The sequence below is a fragment of the Bombus impatiens genome, unplaced genomic scaffold (assembly GCF_000188095.3).
Source record: "Bombus impatiens unplaced genomic scaffold, BIMP_2.2 scf_0317, whole genome shotgun sequence".
Classification (NCBI taxonomy): Eukaryota; Metazoa; Arthropoda; class Insecta; order Hymenoptera; family Apidae; genus Bombus; species Bombus impatiens.
In genome coordinates, this window is record NT_176736.1 from 1,638,520 (window position 1) to 1,666,433 (window position 27,914).

The 27,914-nt window shown below is 29.9% G+C and overlaps 7 protein-coding genes across 15 annotated transcripts; 3 read left to right on the forward strand and 4 right to left on the reverse strand.

Moving 5' to 3' along the window:
- Positions 1 to 192: 192 nt before the first annotated feature.
- On the reverse strand, positions 193 to 14,044 carry LOC100748486. Of its 7 annotated transcripts, none has more exons than XM_024367285.2 (19): positions 13,624 to 14,044; positions 11,912 to 12,010; positions 11,500 to 11,774; positions 9,852 to 11,413; positions 7,574 to 8,861; positions 7,271 to 7,291; positions 6,949 to 7,173; positions 6,595 to 6,781; positions 6,251 to 6,514; positions 5,812 to 6,167; positions 5,338 to 5,560; positions 4,810 to 4,863; positions 4,228 to 4,533; positions 3,767 to 4,153; positions 3,436 to 3,700; positions 3,146 to 3,358; positions 2,920 to 3,060; positions 2,687 to 2,793; positions 193 to 2,595 (listed from the first exon to the last, which is right to left on the reverse strand). In XM_024367285.2, the coding sequence occupies exons 3-19, from the start codon at positions 11,760 to 11,762 to the stop codon at positions 2,344 to 2,346; spliced, it is 6,114 nt and encodes a 2,037-aa protein (XP_024223053.1). In that variant the 5' UTR covers positions 11,763 to 11,774; positions 11,912 to 12,010; positions 13,624 to 14,044; the 3' UTR covers positions 193 to 2,343. The 7 variants fall into 7 exon arrangements, with proteins under 7 accessions (XP_024223053.1, XP_024223057.1, XP_012240442.1 ...); XM_024367289.2 differs by having other exon boundaries at positions 5,338 to 5,593; positions 9,954 to 11,413; positions 13,624 to 14,043; XM_012385019.3 differs by having other exon boundaries at positions 3,439 to 3,700; positions 5,338 to 5,593; positions 13,624 to 14,043.
- Positions 14,045 to 14,444: 400 nt separating this feature from the next.
- LOC100748963 (YTH domain-containing protein 1) lies at positions 14,445 to 18,391 on the forward strand. Of its 2 annotated transcripts, none has more exons than XM_012385074.2 (6): positions 14,445 to 14,950; positions 15,579 to 16,068; positions 16,237 to 16,453; positions 16,538 to 16,742; positions 16,816 to 17,092; positions 17,160 to 18,391. In XM_012385074.2, exons 2-6 carry the CDS (start codon positions 15,725 to 15,727, stop codon positions 17,488 to 17,490), a joined length of 1,374 nt encoding a protein of 457 aa, XP_012240497.1. In that variant the 5' UTR covers positions 14,445 to 14,950; positions 15,579 to 15,724; the 3' UTR covers positions 17,491 to 18,391. The 2 variants fall into 2 exon arrangements, with proteins under 2 accessions (XP_012240497.1, XP_012240499.1); XM_012385076.2 differs by having other exon boundaries at positions 14,445 to 14,669.
- Positions 18,392 to 18,510: 119 nt separating this feature from the next.
- On the forward strand, positions 18,511 to 20,175 carry LOC100747407 (carbohydrate sulfotransferase 11-like). Its single transcript, XM_012385078.3, has 5 exons — positions 18,511 to 18,851; positions 18,942 to 19,138; positions 19,211 to 19,330; positions 19,401 to 19,544; positions 19,615 to 20,175. The coding sequence occupies exons 1-5, from the start codon at positions 18,543 to 18,545 to the stop codon at positions 20,009 to 20,011; spliced, it is 1,167 nt and encodes a 388-aa protein (XP_012240501.1). The 5' UTR covers positions 18,511 to 18,542; the 3' UTR covers positions 20,012 to 20,175.
- Positions 20,176 to 20,428: 253 nt separating this feature from the next.
- Positions 20,429 to 23,230, reverse strand: LOC100748845 (SUMO-activating enzyme subunit 2). Its single transcript, XM_003489016.4, has 8 exons — positions 23,003 to 23,230; positions 22,620 to 22,774; positions 22,263 to 22,550; positions 22,116 to 22,183; positions 21,826 to 22,044; positions 21,495 to 21,752; positions 20,835 to 21,421; positions 20,429 to 20,752 (listed from the first exon to the last, which is right to left on the reverse strand). Exons 1-8 carry the CDS (start codon positions 23,144 to 23,146, stop codon positions 20,471 to 20,473), a joined length of 2,001 nt encoding a protein of 666 aa, XP_003489064.1. The 5' UTR covers positions 23,147 to 23,230; the 3' UTR covers positions 20,429 to 20,470.
- Positions 23,231 to 23,348: 118 nt separating this feature from the next.
- On the forward strand, positions 23,349 to 25,638 carry LOC100749085. Its single transcript, XM_024367292.2, has 4 exons — positions 23,349 to 23,594; positions 23,700 to 24,168; positions 24,236 to 24,886; positions 24,951 to 25,638. The coding sequence occupies exons 1-3, from the start codon at positions 23,561 to 23,563 to the stop codon at positions 24,750 to 24,752; spliced, it is 1,020 nt and encodes a 339-aa protein (XP_024223060.1). The 5' UTR covers positions 23,349 to 23,560; the 3' UTR covers positions 24,753 to 24,886; positions 24,951 to 25,638.
- On the reverse strand, positions 25,103 to 26,011 carry LOC100747643 (phosducin-like protein). The gene is made up of 3 exons (XM_003489089.4): positions 25,922 to 26,011; positions 25,429 to 25,843; positions 25,103 to 25,357 (listed from the first exon to the last, which is right to left on the reverse strand). The coding sequence occupies exons 1-3, from the start codon at positions 26,009 to 26,011 to the stop codon at positions 25,125 to 25,127; spliced, it is 738 nt and encodes a 245-aa protein (XP_003489137.1). The 3' UTR covers positions 25,103 to 25,124.
- A 141-nt stretch (positions 26,012 to 26,152) lies between these two features.
- Positions 26,153 to 27,617, reverse strand: LOC100749202 (phosducin-like protein). Of its 2 annotated transcripts, none has more exons than XM_003489019.4 (4): positions 27,487 to 27,617; positions 26,971 to 27,259; positions 26,478 to 26,892; positions 26,153 to 26,406 (listed from the first exon to the last, which is right to left on the reverse strand). In XM_003489019.4, exons 2-4 carry the CDS (start codon positions 27,175 to 27,177, stop codon positions 26,174 to 26,176), a joined length of 855 nt encoding a protein of 284 aa, XP_003489067.1. In that variant the 5' UTR covers positions 27,178 to 27,259; positions 27,487 to 27,617; the 3' UTR covers positions 26,153 to 26,173. The 2 variants fall into 2 exon arrangements, with proteins under 2 accessions (XP_003489067.1, XP_012240506.1); XM_012385083.3 differs by having other exon boundaries at positions 27,357 to 27,590.
- Between the last annotated feature and the right edge of the window lie 297 nt (positions 27,618 to 27,914).

Sequence of the window (27,914 nt, forward strand, 5' to 3'; positions counted from 1 at the left end):
TTTGTATACGAATAGTGGGTGGTGAATACGAATGAATATACCAACATGCAGGATTCTGTTTCTATATTTATGATTCATTTTCGTACATAAAAAATTTTATTCTAACAATAAGTACATATGTAATATATGTTACAAGTATCGAATATATTTTCAATACTTCATTTATCAGGTAAAAGGAACAAACTACGAAGGTATAGTACGAATTATTTTTAATTAAAACGTTTAAGAGTATTTGTTGACAATACTTTTCATAGACATTATTAAAAAGCTGCCATGTATGCAACTGACACTCTGTGTCTTTATCCATGGAACTATAATTTTCTCTCTCATGAGCAATACTTGAAAATCATCGAAAATGTATGAAAACATTCAGATATTATGTAGCTCTATAGAGGAGTACAAGTTTTGGTTCTACAATTACTTTTGGACAAATGACATTTCATTACGTCATACCTAAGCCATTGCTCGAAAATCAACTATAAAAACTTATTGTAAATCAGTCGGTTTTTATCAAACATCTGCTCCTACCAAATCACAATAGTTATTTAAAAACGAATTGCAGGACGTTCCAATTCATGAAAATTTTTAATTCATTAAACGCACTTATATCTCAAAACATATTAATGGTTACCCTGAGACGCAAGAATGTTATATGTGTTGATATTTTTAATGAGTTCCCACATTTCGTTGTACATAACGACAAAAGTAACAATAATTGCTTTTGAAATATTGTAATACATAATATTATTAGAAAATGGAGGACCTTTGATAAACGCTTAAGTTAGGAAATTAAAGACTATTTTTTATAAAGATATTATGACACTACGGTTATGCCTCTTACACGCCTTATATCATAATCACTTTTGTAGATTACAGTATTAGTGATCGTTCACTGCATAATATGTACAGTATATGTATCAATGCTAAATACTTTGTTCGTTTAATTGTTTTATGTAAAAGAAATTATTCTTTTTCAAAAGAAAAACATTGTACATTAAGAATGGTATAAAGGTGGAACAAAGTACTTAACACTGTACAAAACTTAATGCTATTATAAATAGGTATACGTACAATAAAGTACGTTTGTCTATATTGTACCCAAGCGAGTCCCGTAATCATTTGAACAAACATTTAGAATGAACTTTTGTTAGGATACTAGTTTAGTATTAACATGTATTACTTAATACCTAATGTATCCGTACAACATTCACGCATATATAGGGACGTCGCCCAAAGTATAAGAGCTCTTGTGGTTTCTTTTTACTTATATATGTTGATAAAGGTAAAATTATAAAGTATCGCATATGTGGAATGTCTGAAGTATATAAAACGCTAAAGAAATTCATCACATAATTTCAGAATTAATAAGATGGACGTTGTGCGGATTTCTAGTGCATAATTCACAGATTAAATACAATAATACAAACGTTGTTACGATTAAAAGGAAGAAAAGTTTTAATACAAATATCAATATGCTAGCATGATAGAAAGTCATTAACGCTTCATTCGATTTGCTAATTTGAGAGAATTTGCTAATTATGTGAAATATAAACTGAGCAAATTTAGACGGAATAAATATAGATAAATGAAATTATTTTATGATTTGATCAATCTACAGTGGAATTTAACACAGTAACACATACTGTATTGGCAATTACAAATTCGTTGATATTTCATGATGTACATATAGTAAAGGACAGTCACTTCTCTTCTAACAATAGTTACACTCTAGGACTCTATTTTACTAATATTTATATTATTCATTATGAAAAGTTGTTACACAATTGATAGTAAAAATAAATACAGAAACGATATATTCTAGTAACATGAAACTTATGTTTCTCTACAAAACTATACTTACAATTATAAAAAAATGTTAGCTAATTAAATTTTTATTACAATTTATCTAAATGGCTTGAATTTTATACATACATATCGCATGCATACATCTGGCATAGTAGGCATGCTTTTACATTCATACACATTCTCTTCCTCGAAATATATTCATTGTTATTTTATAAATAATAGCTAGTACAAATACTATAAGAACAGCATGAATGTGAACCAACTTGAATATAAAGTTATAAATAAATGCAAAAATCTGAAGTTAAAAAATTTATAAATAATAAAATTTAAAAATTTCGGATATGAAGAAGTTCGATTGAGAACATTTAGAACTGTGTGTGTGTGACTGTTTATATGTACTAAAGAATTAATACAGACGGAAGAAGTGAAAATTACAATCACTGGAATATCGTACACAAAATTTGAATATGTCACCGACTTTTTGTGCAAAGTTATTGAATTTTATATGGGACATAAGTACATTAATGTACGCACAAACTATTTTTTCCGTGCAGCTTTTTCTGCTTTTCGTCGCATTCGTTCTATTTCTTTCCTCTCCTTGCGTTCCCGATCTGCTTGTGCTCTAAGTTCTTTCAATTTTCGTTTCAAATGGGATTTTTCATCTCCACAAATGCCAAAAGCTTTGAGGTCACGAGACTCAAGTCGTAGAAGGTTTCCACCATTAATTCCAGTTTCCAAAAAACGCGGCGCATAACGTTCCAAACCAATTCCTGATAACCACTGACAAACCTAATACCATTTTTCAAATTACAAATCTAATATTTTGCAATAAATCTATAGTCTTTAGTAAAAATATTTCTTTAAATAGATATATACTTACTTGTTCTTTGGACCAATCGGTAACTGGTGCATTCTGCCAGAAGTGAGACTTCTTGTCACCTAAACCAAAGTCGCTTGGATGAGGAGGCAACCAAACTTCACTCGTATCTAGATCCATAATATTTACACACGGGAGGGGTAAAATTATGAAAAACAAAGTGTATAAAAGAAAAGAAGAAGGGATCAAGAATCAATCATTCACTGCTTGCATTGTGTTACGAATACCAAAAATACCTGTTTTAGACGGACTAGGGTCAACAGCAGGTGGGCTCACTGATCCACCAGAAGACAGACTAGAAGGTGAACTACCTGGATGATGCCAAGGTGTGGAACCACTACCAATTAAATTTGATGAAGGAATAGTGGCCTTTTTTACTGTATAGATAAACAAGTTATTATACAAAAAAGGAGCTACTATCTTTGAGACACTCTTTTTTAGGTATCTGATAAGATACATTACCTCTTTGATTAGCCTCGCTTACAGCTTGTCTTATTTCTTCCACTAAATGATGAGTAACTAAAGCTGGATCGCTAGAATGTGGATTATTTAAGTCACTAAAATCCCCAGAACTTTCTCTTGATGAAGACATGTCGTTTCCACCAAGTCGTCTCTCTCTTTCTGCTAAAACTTGTTTTAACTGTTCTGCAAATGATGCTGGTGGTCCGGTTAGATCTATGTATAAAGAATCGATAAGAATTGTATACTTAAAGTCTTACAAAGATTGCATATAAAGAGAATAACAGAAAAACTACTTTTTTGAGATTGTGGCCAACTTTGTTCTGTCATAGCTCTGACTTGTGAACTAATAGTGCTATGTTGTCGAATTGCTGTCGGATGTGTAGGTTCCACGTGTTTACTTTTCAATGAACTAATTGAAGAACTACTGGAATAGGAACTCAAATTTGATTGCTTTGATGTTAAGTCATTTGGCGATCTGCTGCTTGTGTCCTGAGAAAGTAATTTAGAAGATGAATCTTCATCAGTATTGTCACCTGATTCGTCCAGACCATAATCCTGAAATACAAAATGATTAAATAAACATTTCGTTCCCGGATTTAGTAATTGTGACTATATACTTACAGAACTGCTGTTGCTAAGGCCACCAGAACGTTTAGGAAGTTGTCGATTTGCAAGTCCTCCTCTACTGGCAAGTTCAGCTTTACTTTTCCCAGCAGAATTATCAAGAAGTCGATGTGCAGGTACTGCTCGATCTAACTCTTCTTTGACTGGCAATGGGAGCGGTAGTTTTCTTTCGACCGTCGCTGTTTTATCACCATCATCCGGACTACTCAAATCTGATGTTTCAGTATCTGAAAGTTGACAACTAGTTGATGAGGGAGGAGGAGGTAATTGACGGCGCGATAACTGTGGCGTAACAATCCTAGCCGTAGTTCCATCATAAGGCAATCTCACTGGTAATCCAAACCTTCTTTGTGTTTCTGTTAATTCTACTTCCAATGTGATTACCTATAATTATTTATAATTAATTTTTTGCTACATATATATTGTTTTCATTTTTTTTACGATAATTGATAACATACCCTATCTTTCAAACTTTTAACAAGAGCGTTATATTCCGTATCCTTCTCTTGTAGTAGCTGTTGGTAAAATTCATCTCTAGCAGCAATATCTGTGCGTAATTCGCGAGCTGCTCTCCTGGCTCGGGCATATTTTTGTTGTAAAGCAGCATTTTGTGCTGTTGCCTGAGAAAGCATTTCTCGCGCCGCTATTAAATCCTGTCTAGCAGTACCCAAGGCTCTTTCAGATTCGTGAAGTCGTAAACCAGATTCACGCAATTTTGCTGCATATTCTTCACTGCCAGCTCCACTGTTTTCTAAGTCTACAAGCTATGAATAAAACATTTCAAGTAAATTTTTTTGCAAATATATATACAAAATACATGTATAGGTTAATATTCCTTTAGTAAACCGTTTTATAATCCTTTATGTTAATTATGACAGCAAATCAAAACATAGAAGCTATATGAAATGGTAAAAACTGAACAAACTCATAAAAAATACACACTAAGCTACACACAAATTGATAAGTATAAGCATGTAACATACAAGCAGAGTGCATCAACACACAAGAATGACATAAAATTATGTATTTTATGACATTACCTTAGCTTTGAGTTTTTCCACCTCTCCATCTGCTAATGCTAGTTTATACTGACTCTGCAAGCAGTGAACAATGAACACAGTGCATAAGCAACACCAAAATATATTCACGCTTATAAAACCTATGAGGAAGTGCTTATGGTGTATATAAGATAGCAATATAAACAACATATATACATATATGTACAACAGATTACAATGCACATGTTCATACAAATTTATATATTGCATTCTATACAGCAATATTTAGATAAAATTGATAAAGACAAACACAAAACTGAATATTTTGTGCAATAATAAAATAATACAAAATATAGTTTGATATAAAAATTATAAAATTTCTAATTTAAATTGTCTTTTAAAGGTAATGAGACCACGGTATGTATTTCTCATTAACTATATGTTTGAAGAGAATATAAAAAAACTTATAGATGAAAGCTATTATAACTAAATTATTATACATATAAAATAATGCAAATTACATATATTTTATACTACGTATTTCTTTTTTTATTAACAAAAAAATAATACCTCTTGTAAAAGCAGTCTTAAACTGTCAACATCGTTTTGTGTTGTAGCAGATGTATGTGGTGGCATTGATGAACTGATGATAGGGGATCTACTCCGACCGGAAGAAGATAAATAATTTTCTATGGGACTTTGAGGAGGTTCCCCTTCTGAACATGATGACATGGCTGGAGAACCTGGTATTCCTCCCATTCCTCCGACAGAAATGTCTTCACTACCTCGTTGGCTATCGGGTGAAGTATCCGAAAAATTAAGTTTTCTGTAGAAATTTACTTATTTTAAAATCTCTTAGATAGCTTTATGAAGTTTTTAATTGTTTGAAAATTGATTTCCCTCAGAACTTCAAGAGGCTTCGAGCTGTCATTGAAGTGGCCGCAATTTTCGTCATAAACATTAGCGAGCAAGGATAAGCCATCATTGGGAAATCATTTTTAAAGAATATAAAGATTTGTTGGTTGTAAATTAATTGATTGATACCTTGCAGAATTGGCTTGTTGTTCTCTTTCTTTATCTGCTTGGAGGCTTTGTCGAATTAACATAGCTACTTCCGAATTTGGATCACGTTCTCTGCCAATTACAAAACGTACAAGACCTGAAGTATTACGAAGGACACTAGCTGCATATGCTTGTGTTACTCCAACTAGAGATTTTCCGTCTACTTCAACGATTTGATCGTTTACTTGTATTCTGCCTTCTCGAGCAGCTGCGCCTTTCTCTGTGATTGTTTTGACAAATATACCTAATTTTTCTAGACCTGCATCCGCACCGACACCCATTCCAATAATACTTAAACCAAGACCTTCTGGTCCTTTCATAAGTTCCACTGGAAATACCTAAGAAATTTGTTGCTTGTGTTACATGTATATACAAAATAAAACATGCACCATCATTCAATATTGATTTTAAACAGTATTACCTCCATTTTTTCAACTCGCTTCTCAAGTTCATACTCTGCACTGGCAGCAACAGGATCTACATCCTCATTTCGTCGATCGTACTCATTTACTGAATGTGTTGAATAAACTCTCATTGGTTTCGTATCAAATGAAACTTTAGACATTTTTTTAATTGGTATATTTGTTGGATAATCATCTTTTTCGTCATCTGATTCTGGTATCCCTGCAACTTCCATCCAAAAATGACCATCCTCAAAATAGTGTACACCATTTTCCACCAATACCTAAATAAACATTATAATATTTAATTATGACTTATACTTAAATTATATTTAATAAACATATGTTTTATCTATGATCTTACAACTTTGCCGGGTGTCGGTGGAACATATTCGTCTTGATGTTCCGTTTCTGTATCATCGTTAATTTCGTAAGTATCGTTTAAGCTATTAACGGAACCAAGTAAACCACTTTCACTACCTGTTACAGAACCCACTTGACTCTCCGTCAACGAGTCTATTGTTAAATCGCTACGTGATCTATGGGACAAACTAAAAAGTCATAAAAATTTAGTATTTTTTAATGAAAAATCGTTATAATTTTATACTAAATCATGTCACTGCGTGCTATTAATAAAAGTAACTAAAATCAATACATAGCATTAGCTGCAAAATAGTTTTATAAAACATAAAAAACATAAAAGACCAAACTGATTCACCTATAATCATTAGTGGTGCTATTTATAAGACTGGTATCAGGAGCAGACAAGACATCAGAAAGCCAATCTGGTGTATTATCTTGATCATCCCTTTCCCTCTCTTTGTCCATTTCTCTATTTTTATCAATAGAATTTTCTTCACTTATAACTTCAGCATGCGTAGTTGGTGATAATAATCTTGCTATCTCTTGAGCTTCCTCATCCGACAATAAAGCTGATCCTTGTCTAATTGAGTATTCATATGATTCACGATGCTTTTTTTATAATTTAATATCATGATCAATGAACTAAACATTTAACCAGACAATAATAATTAACTCACCTTATCTTTTTCTCTAGGATGCTGTGTTTTGTCCCAGAACATTATAAGTTTGTTTGAAGTCACATTCAAATAAACATGAATAGAAGAAAATATTAGAATTCAAAATAAGGAAATAAAAGTTATTAAGCTGTTTGCAAGTTGCTATGAAATTATTTGCCATATAACTAGAATTATCATAATGGTAAAATACAGAGACGTATTTAAAGAAATCTATATTGAAATTTTAGTGCATATAATTTTAAATACATTCATTATTATATACAATTTTGTGTATAGTTGTAATTATTTATTCAAGTAACTTACCGAGAACTTAGCAGGTTTTCTGCTTCATCAGCTGTCATAGTATCTGGTGTTACAGGAATTTGATTTGTAATAGCTTTAGAAAGATTTTCTGTAGCAGTATTAGAATCATTCTGTTCCATGACATGTTTCACATCCATTGCTGGTGTATGTTCCAAATTTGTAACAGTTTTAGTATCACTGGAATCACTGTCATCATGAACACTACTTTCAGATATAATATGTTCATTTAGTTGTTTCTTTTCTATATGTTGTTGTGTTACAGTAGCAGGCGATACATTTTGAGGTATATTAATTTGTTGAACTGTACTCATAGAAGTATTTTCTTGCAACCTCAACTTTGCCAGTTCAGCTTTTTGTTTCTCTTGTTCCCATGTTGTTTGTGGTTGATCTAATTGTTCTATACTTCTATTTAGAATATTGCTTATTGTTTGGGAATTGGATTTAGATGATGATACTGTATCTCCTGCTAATGTTATGAATTCTTTTTTATTATTCGTTTTTGACATCAATTTGGACGTATTTTCTGAATGTGCAGTATCATCTACTTCTGCTTCTTTGTTAATCGATTTTTCTGGTGAATTATCAGCACTCTGAACACTTGGAACTATTGAGCATTGATTTGTGTTTAAATAATCTTTTTCTATTTGATCTATTTTATTATCCGCTTCGACAAAACTTGACCGTTTTCCAGATACTTCTTCTTTATTTTTTGCTAGTTTTTCTCGTACAGAGATCTTAATTTGATCATTTTTGGCATTAGATACTGTTTTCTGACATATCGTTTCAGAAAATGTATGCCTTTCATTGGCAATATTTGATTTTGACTTATTATCTAAGACTACATTTTGATTTCCTTCTGTAATCGCTGAATTTATTCGTACATGATCTTGATTACTATCTTGAGATATCTTATTATGGCAACCTTTTGTTGAATCAGTTTTTATTAAAGCATTTTCTTCTACATTTGTGTTTACTTGTGGCTTAACTTCATCGTTTTGGGTAGAAACTTCTTGATTTTGTTGCATTTTTTTTACATATGGCGAAGGTATTGGTATATCCTTATGTTCTAAAGGTGGGTATTCTTGATCTGAACTAACAACGGATGGTGGACGTTGTCCCAAACCAGCAGCTTGAAGATCGACGCGTACATGAGATCGCCGAATAACTGTCGTAGTATCTGGTTCATTGAATTTTGAATTTTTTTCTAAACTATCCTTTTCAGCAATGGATTCTGTATATGCTGCAGGCTTTTCTTGTTCTTCATGTTGCAAATCATAACTGTTACGTCCTTAAATATCAAAATATCATTTATTGTTATTTATAATAAAAAAATTTACATGCTATGCGTAAATATATGTATATCATCAATTTATAAGAGAAGATGTGAAATACCTCGGCAATCAATGCAAAGTAGTCGTAGACACATGGTACTTGTATTTCTTTTATGTATAAAATAGTAAACAATTTATAGAATTGTAAAATCACATGCACAATAAAAACACTGTGGTTAACGTTTTTTTAAACTACAACCATAACTTTGAATATTTTAGAATTTCTCATAACATATGATGTTTGATAAAAATGTGTTGGATATGATGGATAAAATGACACACATATTTTACATAAAGGATTCAGGAAATATTAAAAAAAAAGCAATTTTGTAATATAAAATTGAAATTACTATTTCTAAAAATTTTTCTAAAAAATATTTTTAAAAACACATTGCAGAAAATTTAACATATTACACAAAAGATAATTTATGAATCACTTATATACATCTTTATGAAAAGTGTAAATCCATTTTTCATAAAGCAACTACCATAAAAATTATATTAATTTTCAATACAGATTTTTTATAAGCACTGATAAACAAATTATTAAAATTTGTAAAGTACTTCTCTGAAATAAATGGTGTGAAGTAGAACCAGACAGAAGCAGAACAGAATACACAGATTTCTATAAATAATACTGTTGAACCAGTAGGAGGAACTAAGATCAAGAAGAGAAGGAGAGGGAAGAGAGGGAGAACTTCCTTCTGCACTGTTACTTTTTAGTATTTTGGCACATAGCCACAATAAAATTGCAAAATTTAGATATATTGTAAGATAATTGTTTTATAGTAATTAATAAAATATAAAATTCACTTACTAAAATATAAAATTTAGTTAAATTTATGTTTATACATATGTATAAAATGTATTTCCTATTATATATGTTTGTATAGGTATGAATTGTGTTATTGTATATGTATGAATCGAATTATTCACATATACTATACCGGCTTGAAATTTTTCTGACATTTCCTTATCTGCCTTCTCCTCTTTACTATCCTTGGAAGGGGAGCTAGGGGAGCTCATACTAGAAGATGCACTATCCGTACCTCCAGAAGGTGGTCTCAATTCCGGATCTGGAGATTTTGACGACTCTATTTTCTTTTCTTCTGTCAGATTATCTTTCTTCCTCACAGTATTTATACATGGTCTGGCCCAGTCTGGTCGTGGATCAGGTCTTACAACTTCATTTTTGGCTTCTGTATCTTCCCTGACACATTTTAAATCAGTTGCTTTCTTTAAAATTTCATCGTTTTTGGCTAACCATTCATTTCTCCACTCAGAAGTTTTAGGTGGCGAACGTATAACGTTTGAAGGATAATTTAAATATTCAGGAGCATCAAGAAGGTCACTATCTTTCCTTGTTTTACTTTCCATTGACATACTAACAATATTTTCTATTGACATACTTCGTGTTGGACTAGACATGTCAGAATTTCTTTCATAAGAGGAAATATGTGACTTTGTTTGTGAATAAATATCGATACTTGAACTTGCAAGAGTATTTTTAAGAGGTAATGCACAACTTTCAGAACTGTTTTTCGAATGATGCACTGAAGTATTTTTCGATGTATCTGCATTTCGTGAATGCAATTTAACTGCAGTATTCTTTTGCACTACTGCATATTCTGGGATGAACGCATCTTGTGTTTTCTCTACTGTAGGATTTTTTGAAATTTCCCTTTGTTCTTGATTTCTTTGGAAATGTTTATTTTGTACATTTATATTCTTTTGTACAACTGCATATTCAGGTATAGTCGGTGAAGTATCAAAATATTTATTTATGGTAGCATATTCCGGACTACTAGGAATATCTGGTGGAGATATTGCAGCAATACTAGCTGGTCTCTCTTTCTTTGTATTTGAAGTAGAAGAGTTTCTTGTTGGTGGTAATGGTGGAGGTGGTGATATGGCTGACGATCTAACAGAACAGAAGCTTGCAGATCTTGTAGCTGGATTAGCAGAAATATCTGATGATCTTTTTGACTCACTATCAGTACTTGCAGCATTTTGTACATGTCCTACAGAAGTAGCTTCAACATTCACTTTATTTGCACTCTGATTTAAAGAACTTTGAACCAAAGATCTATTTGGGTCTGAATTATATCTACTTGGTCTTGTTTTTGAAAAGTGACTAGTCCAATTTTTTTGTTTTTCAATTAATTCTTTTGAGTTTAATCTCCTCTCTGGTTTTTCTGGTTTCTCTGGCCGATCATCCAAACGATTTTCTTTGCCATAATTTTTGTCAAATTTTCCAAAGCCTGCTCGTGATTTATGTTTATCTGGTATATTATCCAAACCATGATTATGACCATTTTCAAAATGTCTTTCAGCATTCAAAGCTGGTACACTTGCACTCCAATTGCTCAAATGATCTCTGGTTCCTGGAGGTGATGGTGATCTAGGACGTGGTGATCGAGCTGGAGATGTACAACCTGAACCAGAATTTGCAGAGCTAGAACGTGATCTCAAACCATGTAAGTTACTAGGTTTTGTAATCCTGTCCACCCTACACAGAAGATATACTCTAAAGATAACTGAATAGCATATTATATATTTTATACATTTATTTCCTATTTGCTATTATACACTTACGGTTTATTTGGTTTATTCTCCTCCCCAAGTTTTTCAAAAAGTGCACGTGCATTATTAAAACGGGCTACATGACTCTCGGTCCTAACAACTGTAACTTGTGTAGGAGATTCTTTTAAAGGCACAGCTGGTTCCTTGAAACCATCTGATAGAATATTATTTGTTCTATGGCTTAGATTATCCAATTGTGGTTTTGATTGAAAGATATTTGCAATGGCTGAAACCTTTGAGCCACCAACTCGTTTCTTTTCTTCCACTGTTGCCATGATGTAATTCTCCTAACAGAAAAGTGATGTAAAATATCGTGTAATGCACATAGCACTTATGAACTGTTTCAATAATTTAAATTCAATAAGTCTCTATAAAACTAATAAGTTTTTAAAAAAGATACATATATATTATATGTTATTATTACCTGCACTTCTTGTATATAAAAGTGATGAATTTTACAATTTGATGTATTTCAGCCCATTGTTATTCATATATTTTTTGTATTTATCATGTTTTTAATGATCTGGAAAGAAAGATATTATACTAATAGGTGTGACATGAAAGTAATTGATTGTACATGATTTAACTAATGAATAAATTTGATACATTATATTTATTTATAAAATTGTTTTGTATCTACATCTGAATTTTAATGTTTCATAAATGTTTATGCAGGTCATTGATTTATCAACTGTCAAGACATGTCTTTGAAGTGCAGAGCATATTCTTTGATAACATTAGTGGAACATTTTATTATGTTACATATTAGATATATTTACTGTGATTGTCTGAAATGATTTAAGTTAGACTTAAATGGAAGGCATAGCATAAAGAGGTGGGGTCTTGTCTGGGCTTCACCCTCCTCCTATTGCCATAGCACACCATGCTCCTGCAATCAATACTTGAATCCTTTCTCTGTAGTTGAAGTATGAAAAGTGGAAGCATGCACATGTTATATTCTTATATTATGTACAGTGCATATAATGTATACGTCTTTGTAATAATAGGTTAAAGTTAAATGTAGCTTAAAATAAATAATAAAGCTACTGTAGCAAACTTTTTTTCATTTATATAATCTTTTCTATAATATTTTATGTACAATACTTAAAAAAATTATCTTTACTATTTATTCTTCCAATATTTGCTTAATTAAATATAAGTAAATTCAATAAAAAAATTATGATCCAACTGTAATAAATTAATCACAAAATATATAGTATCATTAATTATTAATCAAAAGATATTTATAAAAAATTATATGGTAATGTTTATTTATTCTCTCTCATCTTTTTTATAATATGAATCTGTTATACCTAAACAATTATGTTACATATATTAAAAAAAAGAAAAATAATATAATACTTTATAATTAAAAGAGTTTGCTAATATTATTAAAAGTTATATTGATTCATATTTATGATTCATATTTATCAGATAATACAAACATCTATTAATAATAATATAAAATGTTACTCTGAATGAATTATAGAAACAGAAGCAAATTTGCAAATTTTAATTCAATAATTAAGTTAACAAAATTTGTATACTAGCTTTCTTTAAGTATGAGATTTTTTGTATGAGTTTTTATTAAATGTTTTAACATTAATGAATTTGCTTGAATTTTTGCTGAATTCCTCACTTTCCATTTACATACCTAAATAAAGAAAATAAAAATATTTGTGTCATATCATAAATTTTTCAATAATAATTATTACAACAACGTATTCACCTTAAGCTTGAAAATAAACACAGGTAGATAAGCGGAACTTTAAATATTATTAAAAAAAAATAAATATAAGTTTAAGAGAGAAAAGGAGTTACTCATAATAATTCTGCATGTGTAAAATTTAAAATGCATCTATGGATGTTATAAAATGTGAATAATTCATTATGAGTAATCAAACAATATTTACAAAAATTCAAGTAAACGTACGTTGTATTTCGCCATTATAAGCTGCCAGACCAGCGAATTTGAGCCTTGTAAAAAATTTACAATAGTAGTTATCATTGAAAAATTCTTTTAACACACAATTTTTTTAATAACTTTCAATTTATAACAAAGTAATATACTCGCAATCAAATCAAATTACTTTTAAATAAAGTATGACAAATTGTTTATAGAAAGTATAAACTAACCAGAGGTGTCACCATGTGCACGAAACCATTTTCCTTTATAAGATGTATTTTCAGTGTTTTCTATCTTCTTTTTTCTAGTGGCAAGGCTTTTTTCTCACATGTGCAAACACGATCGTAAGAATATTGTTTTATCAAATTCTAGGTAAATATGATAAGACTTAACTGTCGACTTTGTCAAGATTGCTTATATCCGTGACAGACGCTTATTCCCAAAAATTTTTTTATTCTCTCATATACAATAATACTTGCACAATAATGATAAACGCGTGAACCGATGTATTACTTTTAATTCTAGTTCCTAAATAGCCACTACTTATTTCTGGCAATGAATTATGATTAATTTTACATCACGAAACACTTTCACAACCGGCTGTAATCTACCCGTGTCAACAACCCGTGAAAAATGATCCAAGATGGTCGTTATCTCTTTTTAAAGATGGCGACCATGGATGATGCTAGGGATTTTAATTCTAACAAATTTTATGTGGAAAAAGATGTTTTATCCCCTTTCTATGTGTTTTTTACATTTTATATTTAAATACATCTTGATTTAAATAAAAAATTTAAATCAATGATCTTCAATAAATCAGTAAGATAAATCCTATCCTATAATGATAAGAAAATATATATAGTTTCGCATATATTTAAGAAACTTTATCGTCGGCCAAAATTCTATTATTTTCTGTATTTAAAGAAGATAGTTTTTTCTATAGAAAATATGTAAATTTGTAAATAATTTTCAAAATAAAATGAAAATAATAAAATAAAATTTCCTAAAATTCATGATAAATGTTCGGCTTGGATTTTCACCTATAATTCTTCCTATCGATCGTAATGAACACGTCATATAATGGACGCCATGGTTTATGCATCCGCCAGGAGATAATCAGCTATTGTGTTTTCATGGAGAAAAAACCTAATTCCTTGTGGAAGTCTCCTGTGTATTTCGTGCAGAGAAATAATAGAAATAGTTGTTAAACGCATGGTAGTCATTGAGCATTCTTGCGTGAGGTGCGAAGTGTGTTAAGTGAAGAACGAGTGTGCACGTAAGTGTGTACGAGCTGCGTAAAGGTTTATAACATCAAGGACTTATGTTTGTAAAACGAACTTTTTTAATGAAATCAATGACGAAAAAGATGGTTTTGAGTATGTTTTGTGGTGCTGACGTTGCTATTAAGAATAATATTCACGACGAACTTTCCTAGGCATAGCCTTCGCGTTTTAAAAAAGACTGCATAGAGACGTCAAACGAGTATGATGTGTTATTATCTGAAATACAGAAAAACTCGAAGACTCCTCGCCTTCTCATATTAAATAGGCTAAAAAAGTACATTTTAGCAAGACTATCTACTTATAATAAACCTTACGATAAACTTTTGTATATAAAGTTTAAAAGAGATATTTGTGTTCCGTAGAGCAACAAGAATTGTGTCACTACACTCTGTTAAATTAAAGAAAGAAAATCTCTGCAACATTTAAAGCATGTTTATTTTTAACTTATACATGGACTTAAATGCTCATGAATTATTAAGAAAAAGGAGCTTTTCCTTTGCTGAACATTGTTTCTAGCAAAACAAAAACTTTAGCGGTATTAGATATAATCTATATCTACTTGAAGCAAGAAATACTTGAAGTCTTGCAGTAATAGTAGATATATATTGAAAACTTCTATAAGACTTATAAATATTTTAATTAAACTGCATAAGGACAATTTTAATATTAAACATTTTGACAAATGGACTTTTTAATCTTTTACCACAGTGACTTAAATCGGATTTCATGTGCAATCTTCTGAACTTTTCTTCTCATATACTAAAAATGTTACTACATTATTTCCTACTACGTAATTGTTATAAAATCTACAAGATCCATTCAAATATGATATTGTTCTTGGACAAGTATTATTGCATACTGGATATCCATCTAGTAAGCCCTTTTTTATATTTGCGTTTCAGAAAAGGTTTAAAGGCACCAGAACTGCATTGGCTCTCTCTTCATACAAGAAAACCCGAAAAATCCAGAAATACAAAGCCTGGATGACGGGACAAGTGACAACATACTTTTGAGCAATAGTGAAAGTGATCAAATAAAAAGTGAAAATATGGACAATAATACAGATGGAGACAACTTAAATCTGAGCTGCGGGGAAAATGATATAGTGGATGAATTAAAAATTGCTGCAGATGAAACTTATGATACACGTAGTGAAGTTTCATCTAGTAGTTCAAATTCTGATTCTAGTCAACCAAGCATAAGCTCTGTTTCAACAAAATCTTCACGTGGAGATAATAAACGTAATCGAAAAAATAGGGGGAAGCGTGCTAGATCCAGAGATTCTAAATCTTCTAGCCCTGAAACAAAACGTGCAAGATCTAAGGAGAGCAAAGGAGTTACTAAGAGCTATGATTATGCAACAAAATTAAATTACTTGTTTAGAGATGCAAGGTTGGATATTTTTTAAAATACAAATCCTTTTTATATATATTTCTTTTTCCAAAACTAATGTGTGAATTATAATTATGAACTACTACTATCTGAAATTACTTATAAATATTTAGATAAGTATAATAATATAAAAATGCCAAGAACATGTCTTAAAGTTTTTTTTATCAGATTTTTCATCATCAAATCAAATAATGCTGAAAATGTCACACTATCAAAGGCTAAAGGAGTATGGAGTACATTACCCCAAAATGAAGCCAATTTAAATCAAGCTTATAGAGAATCCAGAAATGTTCTGCTTGTTTTTTCTGTGAAAGAATCAGGGAAGTTTGCTGGGTTTGCAAGACTGAGTACAGAATCTAGAAGAGATGGAGCACCAATTTCTTGGGTTTGTATATTTAATTTAAAAAATATATATATCTTTGAAGATTGTGTTACATGTTGCTAGGAAGGAAGTTTATATATATTTTAGGTACTACCACCTGGATTGTCTGCAAAAGCTTTGGGTGGTGTATTTAAAGTTGATTGGATATGTAGGAAAGAATTACCATTTACAGCAACACTACATTTATATAATCCATGGAATGATGGTAAACAGGTGAAAATCGGACGTGATGGGCAGGAAATCGAACCAAGAGTTGCAGAAGAATTATGCCGATTATTTCCAGAAGATGAAGGTACATGAAAGTATACAATATTTTTCTGTAAGAAAAAGAATACAATTGTTATAACTTATAATAAATCTTTTAGGAATTGAAATGACCCCTATTTTGAGAAAATCTAAGGAAGCAGCAAAACATATTATGAAATCTCGTTCATATCGGGATAATAGACCTGTTAATAGCAGCCCTAGATTTTTGCGCTCAAGGGGAGGCAGAGGACGTAGACTTTTCTTAACTTCACGATCTCGTTTAGCTTCATTAGCTAGAGGATCCCATTTAGTTGGTACTGAACATAGAGGATCAAGAGATCATCATCATCATCGGTATGCTACTTGGTTCAATCGAAGTGATTCTCCTTATTCCAAGTATGTACGTGTTTTGACATATGTCGTAAATCTAATATGTTATTTTTGATAGAAATGAATTTTATAGGGGATACGGTAGCACAGGATTGGGTGTAGCTGCTGCAGCTGAAGCATATGTTGCAGATTATATGCGTACTATGCAACATCAGCTGCCTCCTCTACCTCCTTATGCTGCACCTCATCCATATGATTCTTTACCTCCGCCGCCGCCACCACCTAGGTATTACGATGGTTTACCATTACCACCTGATTACAGTGCAGCGGCATCCGCACTTGAAAAACGTAGTTACGAAAGGAGTGTAGACGAATTCTTGTGGAGAACAGCAAGTCGTCATAGCCGACACAGTGACCATCGATCCTCTCGTGATCATCATCATAGATATAGGGACCGTAGATAAGAAATTTTGAATATTATCTTTATTCACCTATTCTGTCATTTCTTCATTCATGCACATATAGTAAGGGTTTTTAAGGTACCGTAACACTTATAATCATGGCAATAGTAAATGTTTAATTATCATGTGATTATTCGTACTAATAATTCAGAAAGAAGTAATTTAAAGTTTTAATTGTATAGATAAACATATTTACATATTTGAGTAATACTTTGTTTTTAACAGAATTGAAATATCATTTTAGATGAAATAATACGAAATTGTAAAAATAATTTAATCAATTTTTTCTTTCACATAATATATAATAAAAAAGCTGTAAAACTGATTCACAATTTACCAGCTCTTGTGTTATATGCATTTAGTATCAATGAAACATAAGTTTTTTGATTAATAGTCTACTTAACTTAGTTTCTAATTTTTACTACTTATTTTCTAATCTTTTCATTATATTCAATTTAAACATATATATACGTATATTTTTGTAATTTTTACATATGTTGATATATTTGAGCTTTTTTACAAATAAAGATATTGAATTGTGAATCAACTAAATCATGATAAACAACTGCTTTTGCATTATCTAATATGCGAATTTCTATAATCGAATTGTATCATTTTAATATAGACCACTGCCGTCGATAAAAATTTACTTTTCCAGCACTCTAAAACGATTAAAACGAATAAACTACTTAATACGAACTACAATCTTTTCACAAACTAAAATTTATGAAGATAATCAATAGCAGAAAAAAATATTTTGGTCATAATTAGCAATATGTATCACTCATAAATTGCATGTAATTATCGCTATTAAGTACAGAAACAGCCTAACATTATGAATATAAACTGATTTATATAGTATGTTTTTGACGTTATTTCGTAGTAAAGATTTTAAAAAAATTAATTGATTTTGCCTCTTTTTCACCTTTTCAACAACATCACGTTCGATCTTTTCTTCATCATTATGCAGGAATAATGGAACTAAGAGATAAGTTTTATCTTTTATTCCACTTCCACAGGCAATTCATGGACGGATGTTTTAATGTTGGCAGTTGATGACTGTCACAATAATCTATTCAGTTTTAATTATGTCACTTCAAATACAATTTGTAAAATGCATGCTATGTGTTATTTTATACATTGCAGTTTGCTTTTTTTTATTAAAAATAAAACAGGGTACTTACTTAACACAATATCCAGTTTCGTTGTTTTTAGTAAAGTATAATCAAACAAAGAAAGAATGTTCTGTAGTTTCTCAATCAGTTAATAAAATAAAAAATGTCAATCAGGTAATAAAACCAATCAATTTAGAAATGGAACTTTTAGAACATGATGAAATGAAAGGAGAATTAATAAATTTACAGGTAAGCAATTAGACGTTTATATTACTTGAATGTAGTATATAAAATATACATGTGCGTATACCACCAGTATTTTTTTTTTTTTTTAAATAGGAATGTGCAATTATTCTGCAACAAATTTCGAATGTATGTATGAAATATAATTTAAAAACTCCTTTGATAAAAAGGCATTTTTTATATAATGCTGAACATAAATCAATGTACTGTTGGATTCGCAAAGTAGCTTCAACAAGTTTTACAAAATTATTTGCAGATATGAAAAATCGTCCACCCACGCGAAGCTATTATAAGTACTTATAGTTTTTATTAATTATTTGTATAAATAATTTTTTCAATTACTTTAACTTGTAAATTATTTATAGAGATGTAGACATTTTATCACCACGAACATTAAAGGAATTGCAACTTTTATCAAATGATACAAAAATATTTAAACTTCTTGTCGTACGAGATCCTTTTCAAAGGCTTGTGTCATCATATAGGTATATATATAATTTTCAGTATTTCGTGCATAATTAATTATTAAATAACATTATATCTTTTTACTTTTAGAGATCGAATAGCAGATAATTCAAAACATACTGCACAAGCTTGGATTTATACAGAAAAGATATTCCGTTTTACAAGACCTCAATTGTTTCATTCGAATACAACAACTGGTAATTTTCAAGAAAAAGTATTTACATCTGATAAAAGGTACAATGATTATAAAAATATCTTTATTCAACTGTTAATAGATTTTAACACATACTTATCTTTTGTGAAGGTTAAAGATAGTACCAACTTTTAAAGAATTTTTGGAGTGGCTTTTACAAACCTCTGAAAAAGATGATGTTCATTGGACTCAATACTATTCGCACTGTGCTGTATGTGATGTACGATATAATTATGTCCTAAAGTTAGATGATTATACATATGGACAAATTAATTATGTGTTCTCTAAATTTGGTCTGGATAAAAATAAGGCATATTTTCCTATGTTAGGGGAAACGCAGGGTGGACACACAAACTTTGACATTACATGCAAATATTTCGCAAATTTGACACAAGATATAGTTTTAAAATTGTACGAAAAATATAAAATTGATTTTGAAATGTACAATTACAATATTAATCGGTATATAAATTGTGCAAAGAAAAGATTCGTTGAAAAAAAACCATAATTTAATAGAGAAATACAATATTTTGTAGTAAGAAAAATGTATTTATTTCTTGTTTGTATAAAAATGCATTCCATACTTATAATCCATGAAATTAGATACTACAAACATAGCACTATGTATTTTTATAAATATCTGTAAAAATTAAAATACATATTCAAAAATAATTTCAGTAAAATTACTATTATACATATGTCACTTGTTCCTGTACTGTATCATCATATGTACTATGAACTTATTTACTAATGATTGTATTTTTATTTATGAATTATATTAACAAAATTATATGAAAATTTAGATTGCAAAATAAACCACATAAGAGAATTACTGGAATTGATATGTATGTACATTTTTTGTACAAACATATGTTTCTATATAAATTTAATTGATTAGTGTATTGATTGCAAAAAAAAAACGTAATTTGTCAACTTTTTATGAGGTATATCAATGTATTTCACTTACTCACTGCGAAGTTGCAGCTATTTGTATGTTATCATCATGTACAATTAAACAATCATCATCTTCTGAATTCTTATGTATTTTAAAATTTGATTTTGCTTTATCAGTATCATTATTTATATCACTTTCAATAATAGAAATATCATCATCTACATCATTAACTTCCAATTTCCGTTTCTTTGAAGATACATTTTCATCAGGAGTTGCAGTTTTACGTTTCTTTGCCATATCTGATGAAACAGCCTCAGTTTTAGCCAACATTACATTATCATCAGATGTCTCCACCTGAGTAAAATTTTTAGTTTATATATATATATATATTTTTAAATTTCTAAACATTAATATGTGCATATATTATTTTACTTACCTGGCCATTTGAAGTAGATGGTTTCACTAAATCATTATCTTCTTTAGGTTTAAGATCCTGTTCTTTGGCTAAAATTACGAAATCAGGACTATCACCTTTTAAACTTGGTCGTTCTCTATAGACTATTGTTACAGTTAATGAATAATTTTGTTGGAAATCGTCGATTTTAAGAATGGTACCATCTTTAATTCCTAATTCCTCTAGGAATTTATTATTATTGTCTTCTGTTTCCCCTTCCTCACTGCTAATAACAACAGTACCAGTACCATCTATTATAACATCTGGAGCAATCATGTTTAACCTATTTTTTAATACTACTTCATCAAGTTCCTTGATTGTTGTTTTTGATGTATCGATTGCTAATATGGCCTGTGGTGTAGGTGCACAAACATAACATTTTGGATTTGGTGGATTAACATTTTTTTCTGGTACCAATAATTGATTTCGATGATTCATTTTCGAACGTAAATATACAGATTTACATGCTTTTAAATTATTCTCGAGAATTCGGAATGCATGGAGAACAACTAAGCCAGCAACTATTGCGTTTGTAGTTGCGATTGCAGGAATTATATTCCCTGCCATTGCTGTAGAATATTAATGAAGTTAGAAAGATCTATAACTTTTTCCTATCATAGTAACTAATAATTATTTTCCTACATTTTATATCAAATCTTGTCTTCTGAGGTATACCAAAAATGTAAGCTCTTATATTGGCACATGCAGCAACAAAATCCATTGAACTTTGGTCATCTTTATCCCAAACCAAATGGTTATTTGGTGATTTTTCTTGTAAATTTTTCAAATTACTGCTTAAATTTTTGACTGATTCAGCAAACACTGCTCCACATTTGGAAATACTCCAACGTTGTTGATCTTTTAAGCCAGGTTCATTAACTTCTTTACTGCATCCTGGTACTATATTATAAATATTTTAATAAATACACAAATTTTTAGTCAAACAGGAACTGAAAGCAATTATTTTACAGACCTCCATCTGGTAATTCTTTCCAACTTAAAGGAGTAGGTGGTCTTCTTTTCTTCCATAAATTATCCATACTTAGTAAATATTTTATATCATCATGAAATAACTTTGTAAATAATTTCTCTGAATCATAATTACACGATTGTGCCCATACTTTAGTTGATATTCTATCAACATTTCCTTTTTCATTTGATTCTGAATTTAAAGCACCTTGGCCTGCAGAATCTGTAACACAAAATTTTTTATATGTGCATATTACTTAAACAATTTATAATAAGTTTAAATATTACTATTACCTGCTGCTTCTGGGTCAGCAGTATCTGGAGAAACATCTTGATCAGGATCTTCTTCACCAAATAACTGACTATATAAAATTTAAGAGTATACTTTCTTATATTGTTTTATATGCTTTTTTTAAGAGAAATATTAATTTAAAGTCTTACTTGAATAAATGTTTTGCCCATACTATGCAATGAATTGGTTCACTAGGTGTATTACGTATTGTACAACCAGGGAAAGTTTTTTGCGCAGCTTTTGGTGTGCATTCATAACACTGACTCAATCCTTTTTTTATAAGTTCTACTTGACCCTCATAACCAGCTGTACCAGATTCAATTAATGGTACATCTGCCGCTAAACACATTCTATTTACATGATTCCTAGCTGCTCTGTTATCAAGTGCATTCATAACTAATGTGAACTTTTTAAAGAATGATACTCCATAATCAGAACTGTGAATGTAAAAATACATAATAATATTATAAAATATAATATTATTTTAATAATATAAAAAAACTTACCTTGTAATACTGTCATGGTAATGAACTATTTTTGCATCAGGATTAAACGTTAGTGCTGTTTCCCTTGCAACATCAGCTTTTGATTTTCCCACGTGTTTCTTTTGAAATAAAAATTGTCTATTTAAGTTGCTAACATCAATTGTATCTAAATCAATCTGAAAATAAAATTATACATTGATTAGATGTTAAAAAATAATCTTTTTACTATTTTAACAATAATGATTTCAATAACTTTCTTTGTAAAATCATAGTATCAATATGGTACATTGCAACAATATAAATGCCGGTTTCAAAGTTTGGCCAAGAATGAATAACAGCAAAGGAGGGAAAAATGCGTAGGTTAGAAAGTTATTACATGTTTTGATAAATATTAGCATACTTACAATATCAATATTGACAAACCCTGTCATAACTAGATTTTTTAATATCTCACATCCAATTCCACCAGCACCCACAATAAGCACTTTACTTTGAAGTATTGCATTTTGTAAATTTTCAGTGAATACTCCATTAATGTTGGCCGCCATTTTTCAGGTTAAACACAACGACTCATACAAATAGTGAAACGTCGTCTATGGCTATAAACGTACTAAGCTACTAACGTAGATACAACATGACACACACATGCAACCTTTCTGTATAGATATATATAGAGAGGAATATATATAAATGTATATTATTTGTCGAGTTTTTTAAATGTTATAGTTGTATTGAAGCATAATTACTTAACTCTAATAAATAAAATAAATATTTTATTTTTAATTTTATTTATTTTAACACCGCACGAAAATTATTTAAATATAGTTACGATGTAGGGAATTTACAAAAGTATGAGTACACATTCTTCTCTATTAGTTTAATAATTTTTTCAACCGTTTGAATTTGAAAGACTTTCCAAAACAATCGTAGTAGTTAGTTAGGAGTTATAAGAAGTTGACAATATGAATAGTTCTGGCGATTTAAGTCAGATCTCTGGTATGTAAATTGTTGTTTAATTAAAATCTTTGAAATTGAGCATAATATAAATGTATAATAGGAAAAGATTTATAATATAGCAGAACAAATTTCATTTATTTTTAGATATTTCCCGAATTTCTCGTTTGAATTGTAGTCGAATATTTGGTAGAATAGATTCATTGCAAAACTTATTTGAACAACAATGTAGTTTGAGTTACAATACAAGCAGAAATACTACAAATCAAGAATCTAACCATTTAGAAAAAACTATAAAATGTCTTGCTTCATGCGAAGATAGCATAGGAGAACATGTAAAAAGCAAAATAATTTTAGAATGCATAAAAGAGGCATCAATGAATGTAAATGGGATATTATCTGATGATGTTGCTTTTAAACTAAAAGGATTACTTTCAATTCATGAGCTTAACAAATATATGCATTTGCCATCTACATCAAAAAATATACAAGAGGAATTATGTATTTTGGGAATCACAGATTTGCCAAAATATGATCTTAGTTATGAAGAAATACTAGACATTAAATATTGTGTGGAAACACTACTACGAGAGAAGATACATGAATTTATATTAAGGTTTATCATTGTTTAAAATTTATTACATTTAAAAGAGTAAATCTAATAATGTTATGTTATATTTTAGATATGAACAATTAGGAGGAAACCTGAAGGAAACTCTAAAATCAATTGATGGCAATATGCGTAAAAAAATGTTTGAGCCTCATGAAGTACAAATATTCCAATGGAAAGATAAAATTGAAGAATTATGTGCTCAATATGAAGCAGATATTATGAAATGTAAGGCTTTGATGAATAAGTGGAATACCTTAAAATACAAAGATGTAAGTAAACTTTATTTGGAAAAAGCAGAACACATATTATTGCAAGCGCAAGTTGCAGAAGTGCAAGCAAAGATTACAAAGTTGTCATGTATTATAAAAATGTATAAGGAGACCCCAATAACGATTGATGCATTCAAAACATTAAATGTAGCCATAGATAAGAAATTATTTGCAATACTGAGTGAAATTAAAGAGAAGGAAAACTTGAAAAAACAATATGAGAAGTTACAAAACACAGAATATAATGAAATCTTAAAAACTTATCTACATTTTTGCAAAGCTATCGAGAAAAAAAAACAATTATTAGAAAAACTTTAAGTTATTTGCCCAAAAGAAAATCAATTTTGAATGTATTTCTATATAAATTTATATCTTGTATAAAAATGAATATAAATATATATACTGTTTATGTGTACTTTCTGATATCACATAATATATATATATATAAATTTATATATATATATATATATGTATATATATATATATATGTATGTATATGTATATATATATATATATATTTCTACCCATAAAAGGTATTATTTTCAGACATTTTCATTTCTATTACATTTAAATAATATTTATTACAACTCTTTAAGTTGTGTTACCTAGGAGTAAATAGATAAGAACTGTTAAATTTATTAAATTGTATTAGGAAGAACATATTCAGAATTATGAAAAAGTTTGTTTCATTTATTCGCTGTCTGATAAGGCATGTTCATCATGTGAAGTGATGAGAGGTACACAATTTTTATCAACAAGCATCCCATGTTCAATTAAAAAGGCTTCAACATCAGAGGCATAAAAATCTACTCCTAAATAATCTGTTACATGAACAAAATTTCCTATAACTTGAGCAGCTTTATAAACTAACAAAGCTGGAACTCCTTCTTTCTTAAAATGTTTACTGAGTCCAGCTACCGAACCTGTAACAAAAGTAATATTATATATCATAATTTCGGTGATGTAAAAGCAAATAAATGTTCCAAGTACAAACCTAAAATTTTACAGAATTTCACAAAGGGATAGTTCTCTGCGACGGATATTAAACAACCATTCATAGCCTCACAGCCAGGAACATTAGGTTCATAAATATGAACAACAATTGTCACTGATTTGTCTTCATTGTCGATTGCTTCTAAAAATTGATCAGCTGTTTCCAAATTAATTACTCTACGAAAACAAAGTTTCTCAGTTCTTGCAAGCATCTCTTTCATTCTTTGTTTTTGATATTGTAGAAGAAATTCATCGGTTAATAATTCAGCGAGATCAGGATCAGTTTGCATAATTTTCTCTTTTTCTTCATCTAAAGAGCTACGACATGTTAGACTCAGTTTCTTTATTAATTGAAGTCTTTCTTTTTCTTGTTCATCTCTTTTTTCTGCTTGCAGTTGTTTATATCGTTGCCAATCCTTAAAATACGATTAAAACATATTGAAATATACATTACAGTTCCAAATTTTCATTAAATATCGCAATCACAATTTTACTTTTATGACACCCTTGGGACCTGTATTGCTGGAAGTGCCATCCCATTCTGAAAACGATGGTTCTATGGAATCCGTAATGATTCTACCCATAAAAGGTATTATTTTCAGACATTTTCATTTCTATTACATTTAAATAATATTTATTACAACTCTTTAAGTTGTGTTACCTAGGAGTAAATAGATAAGAACTGTTAAATTTATTAAATTGTATTAGGAAGAACATATTCAGAATTATGAAAAAGTTTGTTTCATTTATTCGCTGTCTGATAAGGCATGTTCATCATGTGAAGTGATGAGAGGTACACAATTTTTATCAACAAGCATCCCATGTTCAATTAAAAAGGCTTCAACATCAGAGGCATAAAAATCTACTCCTAAATAATCTGTTACATGAACAAAATTTCCTATAACTTGAGCAGCTTTATAAACTAACAAAGCTGGAACTCCTTCTTTCTTAAAATGTTTACTGAGTCCAGCTACCGAACCTGTAACAAAAGTAATATTATATATCATAATTTCGGTGATGTAAAAGCAAATAAATGTTCCAAGTACAAACCTAAAATTTTACAGAATTTCACAAAGGGATAGTTCTCTGCGACGGATATTAAACAACCATTCATAGCCTCACAGCCAGGAACATTAGGTTCATAAATATGAACAACAATTGTCACTGATTTGTCTTCATTGTCGATTGCTTCTAAAAATTGATCAGCTGTTTCCAAATTAATTACTCTACGAAAACAAAGTTTCTCAGTTCTTGCAAGCATCTCTTTCATTCTTTGTTTTTGATATTGTAGAAGAAATTCATCGGTTAATAATTCAGCGAGATCAGGATCAGTTTGCATAATTTTCTCTTTTTCTTCATCTAAAGAGCTACGACATGTTAGACTCAGTTTCTTTATTAATTGAAGTCTTTCTTTTTCTTGTTCATCTCTTTTTTCTGCTTGCAGTTGTTTATATCGTTGCCAATCCTTAAAATACGATTAAAACATATTGAAATATACATTACAGTTCCAAATTTTCATTAAATATCGCAATCACAATTTTACTTTTATGACACCCTTGGGACCTGTATTGCTGGAAGTGCCATCCCATTCTGAAAACGATGGTTCTATGGAATCCGTAATGATTTGTGAATATTTTTCATCTTCTGTCTCTTTGTCAGAGTCTGCAGAATCATTTTCTTCGTCTTCGCTGGAGCTACTACAATAATAGTGCAACTTTTCGCCTAAAATCTTATCTTCCAAAGTTGACATGTTTAATTATATCGTTGTGAAAATAATTTACACTATTTATTTTACTGATATTTCACTTGAGTATTGTGATAATGGAGAAACCCTACAATGTTTATGTCATAAAGTTGTTTATTGCTTAATACAAGTTTGTGTAAATAACATTAAAATACTATGTAGACAAATATATATTTTAAATTTACCTAACATTACATCTCAATCTTATACTTATTATACAAGCAACACGAAGTGATTATAAATAAAACTATATTATTTAAGTCTGAATAGACAAGAATATTGGCTTCGAAATGTCAATATTCGTAATTAACTCACGAAGACGCCGTAGATATGTAAGAAGTAAAAACACAGACAAGATTTAATATAGACCTGATATTTAATGCTGTTTCATGTTCCACATTTTAGGGATTGCCAAGTCGATAGTAAGAAGTTATCTAATTTACTGGCTTATGCACTTTAATATCAAAATACATCGATAGATGGAGTTCATACCTGATGTCGTGTTCCACCAGATAACGTTACACAAAATTAAATTTACCAGGTAAAACAGCAAATTTAGTTTCTTGTGTTCTCACTAGAGGATATTACTTATACAATAGCGTAGTGAATTGCACCGTTTTTGAGTGCTCATAAATCGCGCGCAATTATTACGTTTTGTGAATTGTAGGTGAATTTGTTAGAGTAATGATTGTTACATAGCGTGATTATTTGCGAAACATGGTGAAGAACGAAAATTTCGTAAT

Bases quoted from the DNA above. Each gene is read 5' to 3' on its own strand.
- LOC100748486 (XM_024367284.2), bottom strand. From the start codon at position 11,762: ATGGCAACAGTGGAAGAAAAGAAACGAGTTGGTGGCTCAAAGGTTTCA. The intron at 6,515-6,594 runs GTAAGATCATAG...ATGTTTATTTAG, and splicing joins CACCGACACCCGGCAAAGTT to GTATTGGTGGAAAATGGTGT. The intron at 4,154-4,227 runs GTATGTTATCAA...AAATAATTATAG, and splicing joins TTAAAAGTTTGAAAGATAGG to GTAATCACATTGGAAGTAGA.
- LOC100748963 (XM_012385074.2), top strand. From the start codon at position 15,725: ATGGACAATAATACAGATGGAGACAACTTAAATCTGAGCTGCGGGGAA. The intron at 16,069-16,236 runs GTTGGATATTTT...TTTTTTTATCAG, and splicing joins TACTTGTTTAGAGATGCAAG to ATTTTTCATCATCAAATCAA. The intron at 16,743-16,815 runs GTACATGAAAGT...TAAATCTTTTAG, and splicing joins ATTATTTCCAGAAGATGAAG to GAATTGAAATGACCCCTATT.
- LOC100747407 (XM_012385078.3), top strand. From the start codon at position 18,543: ATGACTGTCACAATAATCTATTCAGTTTTAATTATGTCACTTCAAATA. The intron at 18,852-18,941 runs GTAAGCAATTAG...TTTTTTAAATAG, and splicing joins GAGAATTAATAAATTTACAG to GAATGTGCAATTATTCTGCA. The intron at 19,139-19,210 runs GTACTTATAGTT...AATTATTTATAG, and splicing joins CCCACGCGAAGCTATTATAA to AGATGTAGACATTTTATCAC.
- LOC100748845 (XM_003489016.4), bottom strand. From the start codon at position 23,146: ATGGCGGCCAACATTAATGGAGTATTCACTGAAAATTTACAAAATGCA. The intron at 21,753-21,825 runs GTCTGTAAAATA...TTTATAATATAG, and splicing joins GAAAGAATTACCAGATGGAG to TACCAGGATGCAGTAAAGAA. The intron at 20,753-20,834 runs GTAAGTAAAATA...AATTTTACTCAG, and splicing joins CATCTACTTCAAATGGCCAG to GTGGAGACATCTGATGATAA.
- LOC100749085 (XM_024367292.2), top strand. From the start codon at position 23,561: ATGAATAGTTCTGGCGATTTAAGTCAGATCTCTG. The intron at 23,595-23,699 runs GTATGTAAATTG...ATTTATTTTTAG, and splicing joins CGATTTAAGTCAGATCTCTG to ATATTTCCCGAATTTCTCGT. The intron at 24,169-24,235 runs GTTTATCATTGT...GTTATATTTTAG, and splicing joins ATACATGAATTTATATTAAG to ATATGAACAATTAGGAGGAA.
- LOC100747643 (XM_003489089.4), bottom strand. From the start codon at position 26,011: ATGGGTAGAATCATTACGGATTCCATAGAACCATCGTTTTCAGAATGG. The intron at 25,844-25,921 runs GTAAAATTGTGA...TCGTATTTTAAG, and splicing joins GTCCCAAGGGTGTCATAAAA to GATTGGCAACGATATAAACA. The intron at 25,358-25,428 runs GTTTGTACTTGG...CTTTTGTTACAG, and splicing joins GAAATTCTGTAAAATTTTAG to GTTCGGTAGCTGGACTCAGT.
- LOC100749202 (XM_003489019.4), bottom strand. From the start codon at position 27,177: ATGTCAACTTTGGAAGATAAGATTTTAGGCGAAAAGTTGCACTATTAT. The intron at 26,893-26,970 runs GTAAAATTGTGA...TCGTATTTTAAG, and splicing joins GTCCCAAGGGTGTCATAAAA to GATTGGCAACGATATAAACA. The intron at 26,407-26,477 runs GTTTGTACTTGG...CTTTTGTTACAG, and splicing joins GAAATTCTGTAAAATTTTAG to GTTCGGTAGCTGGACTCAGT.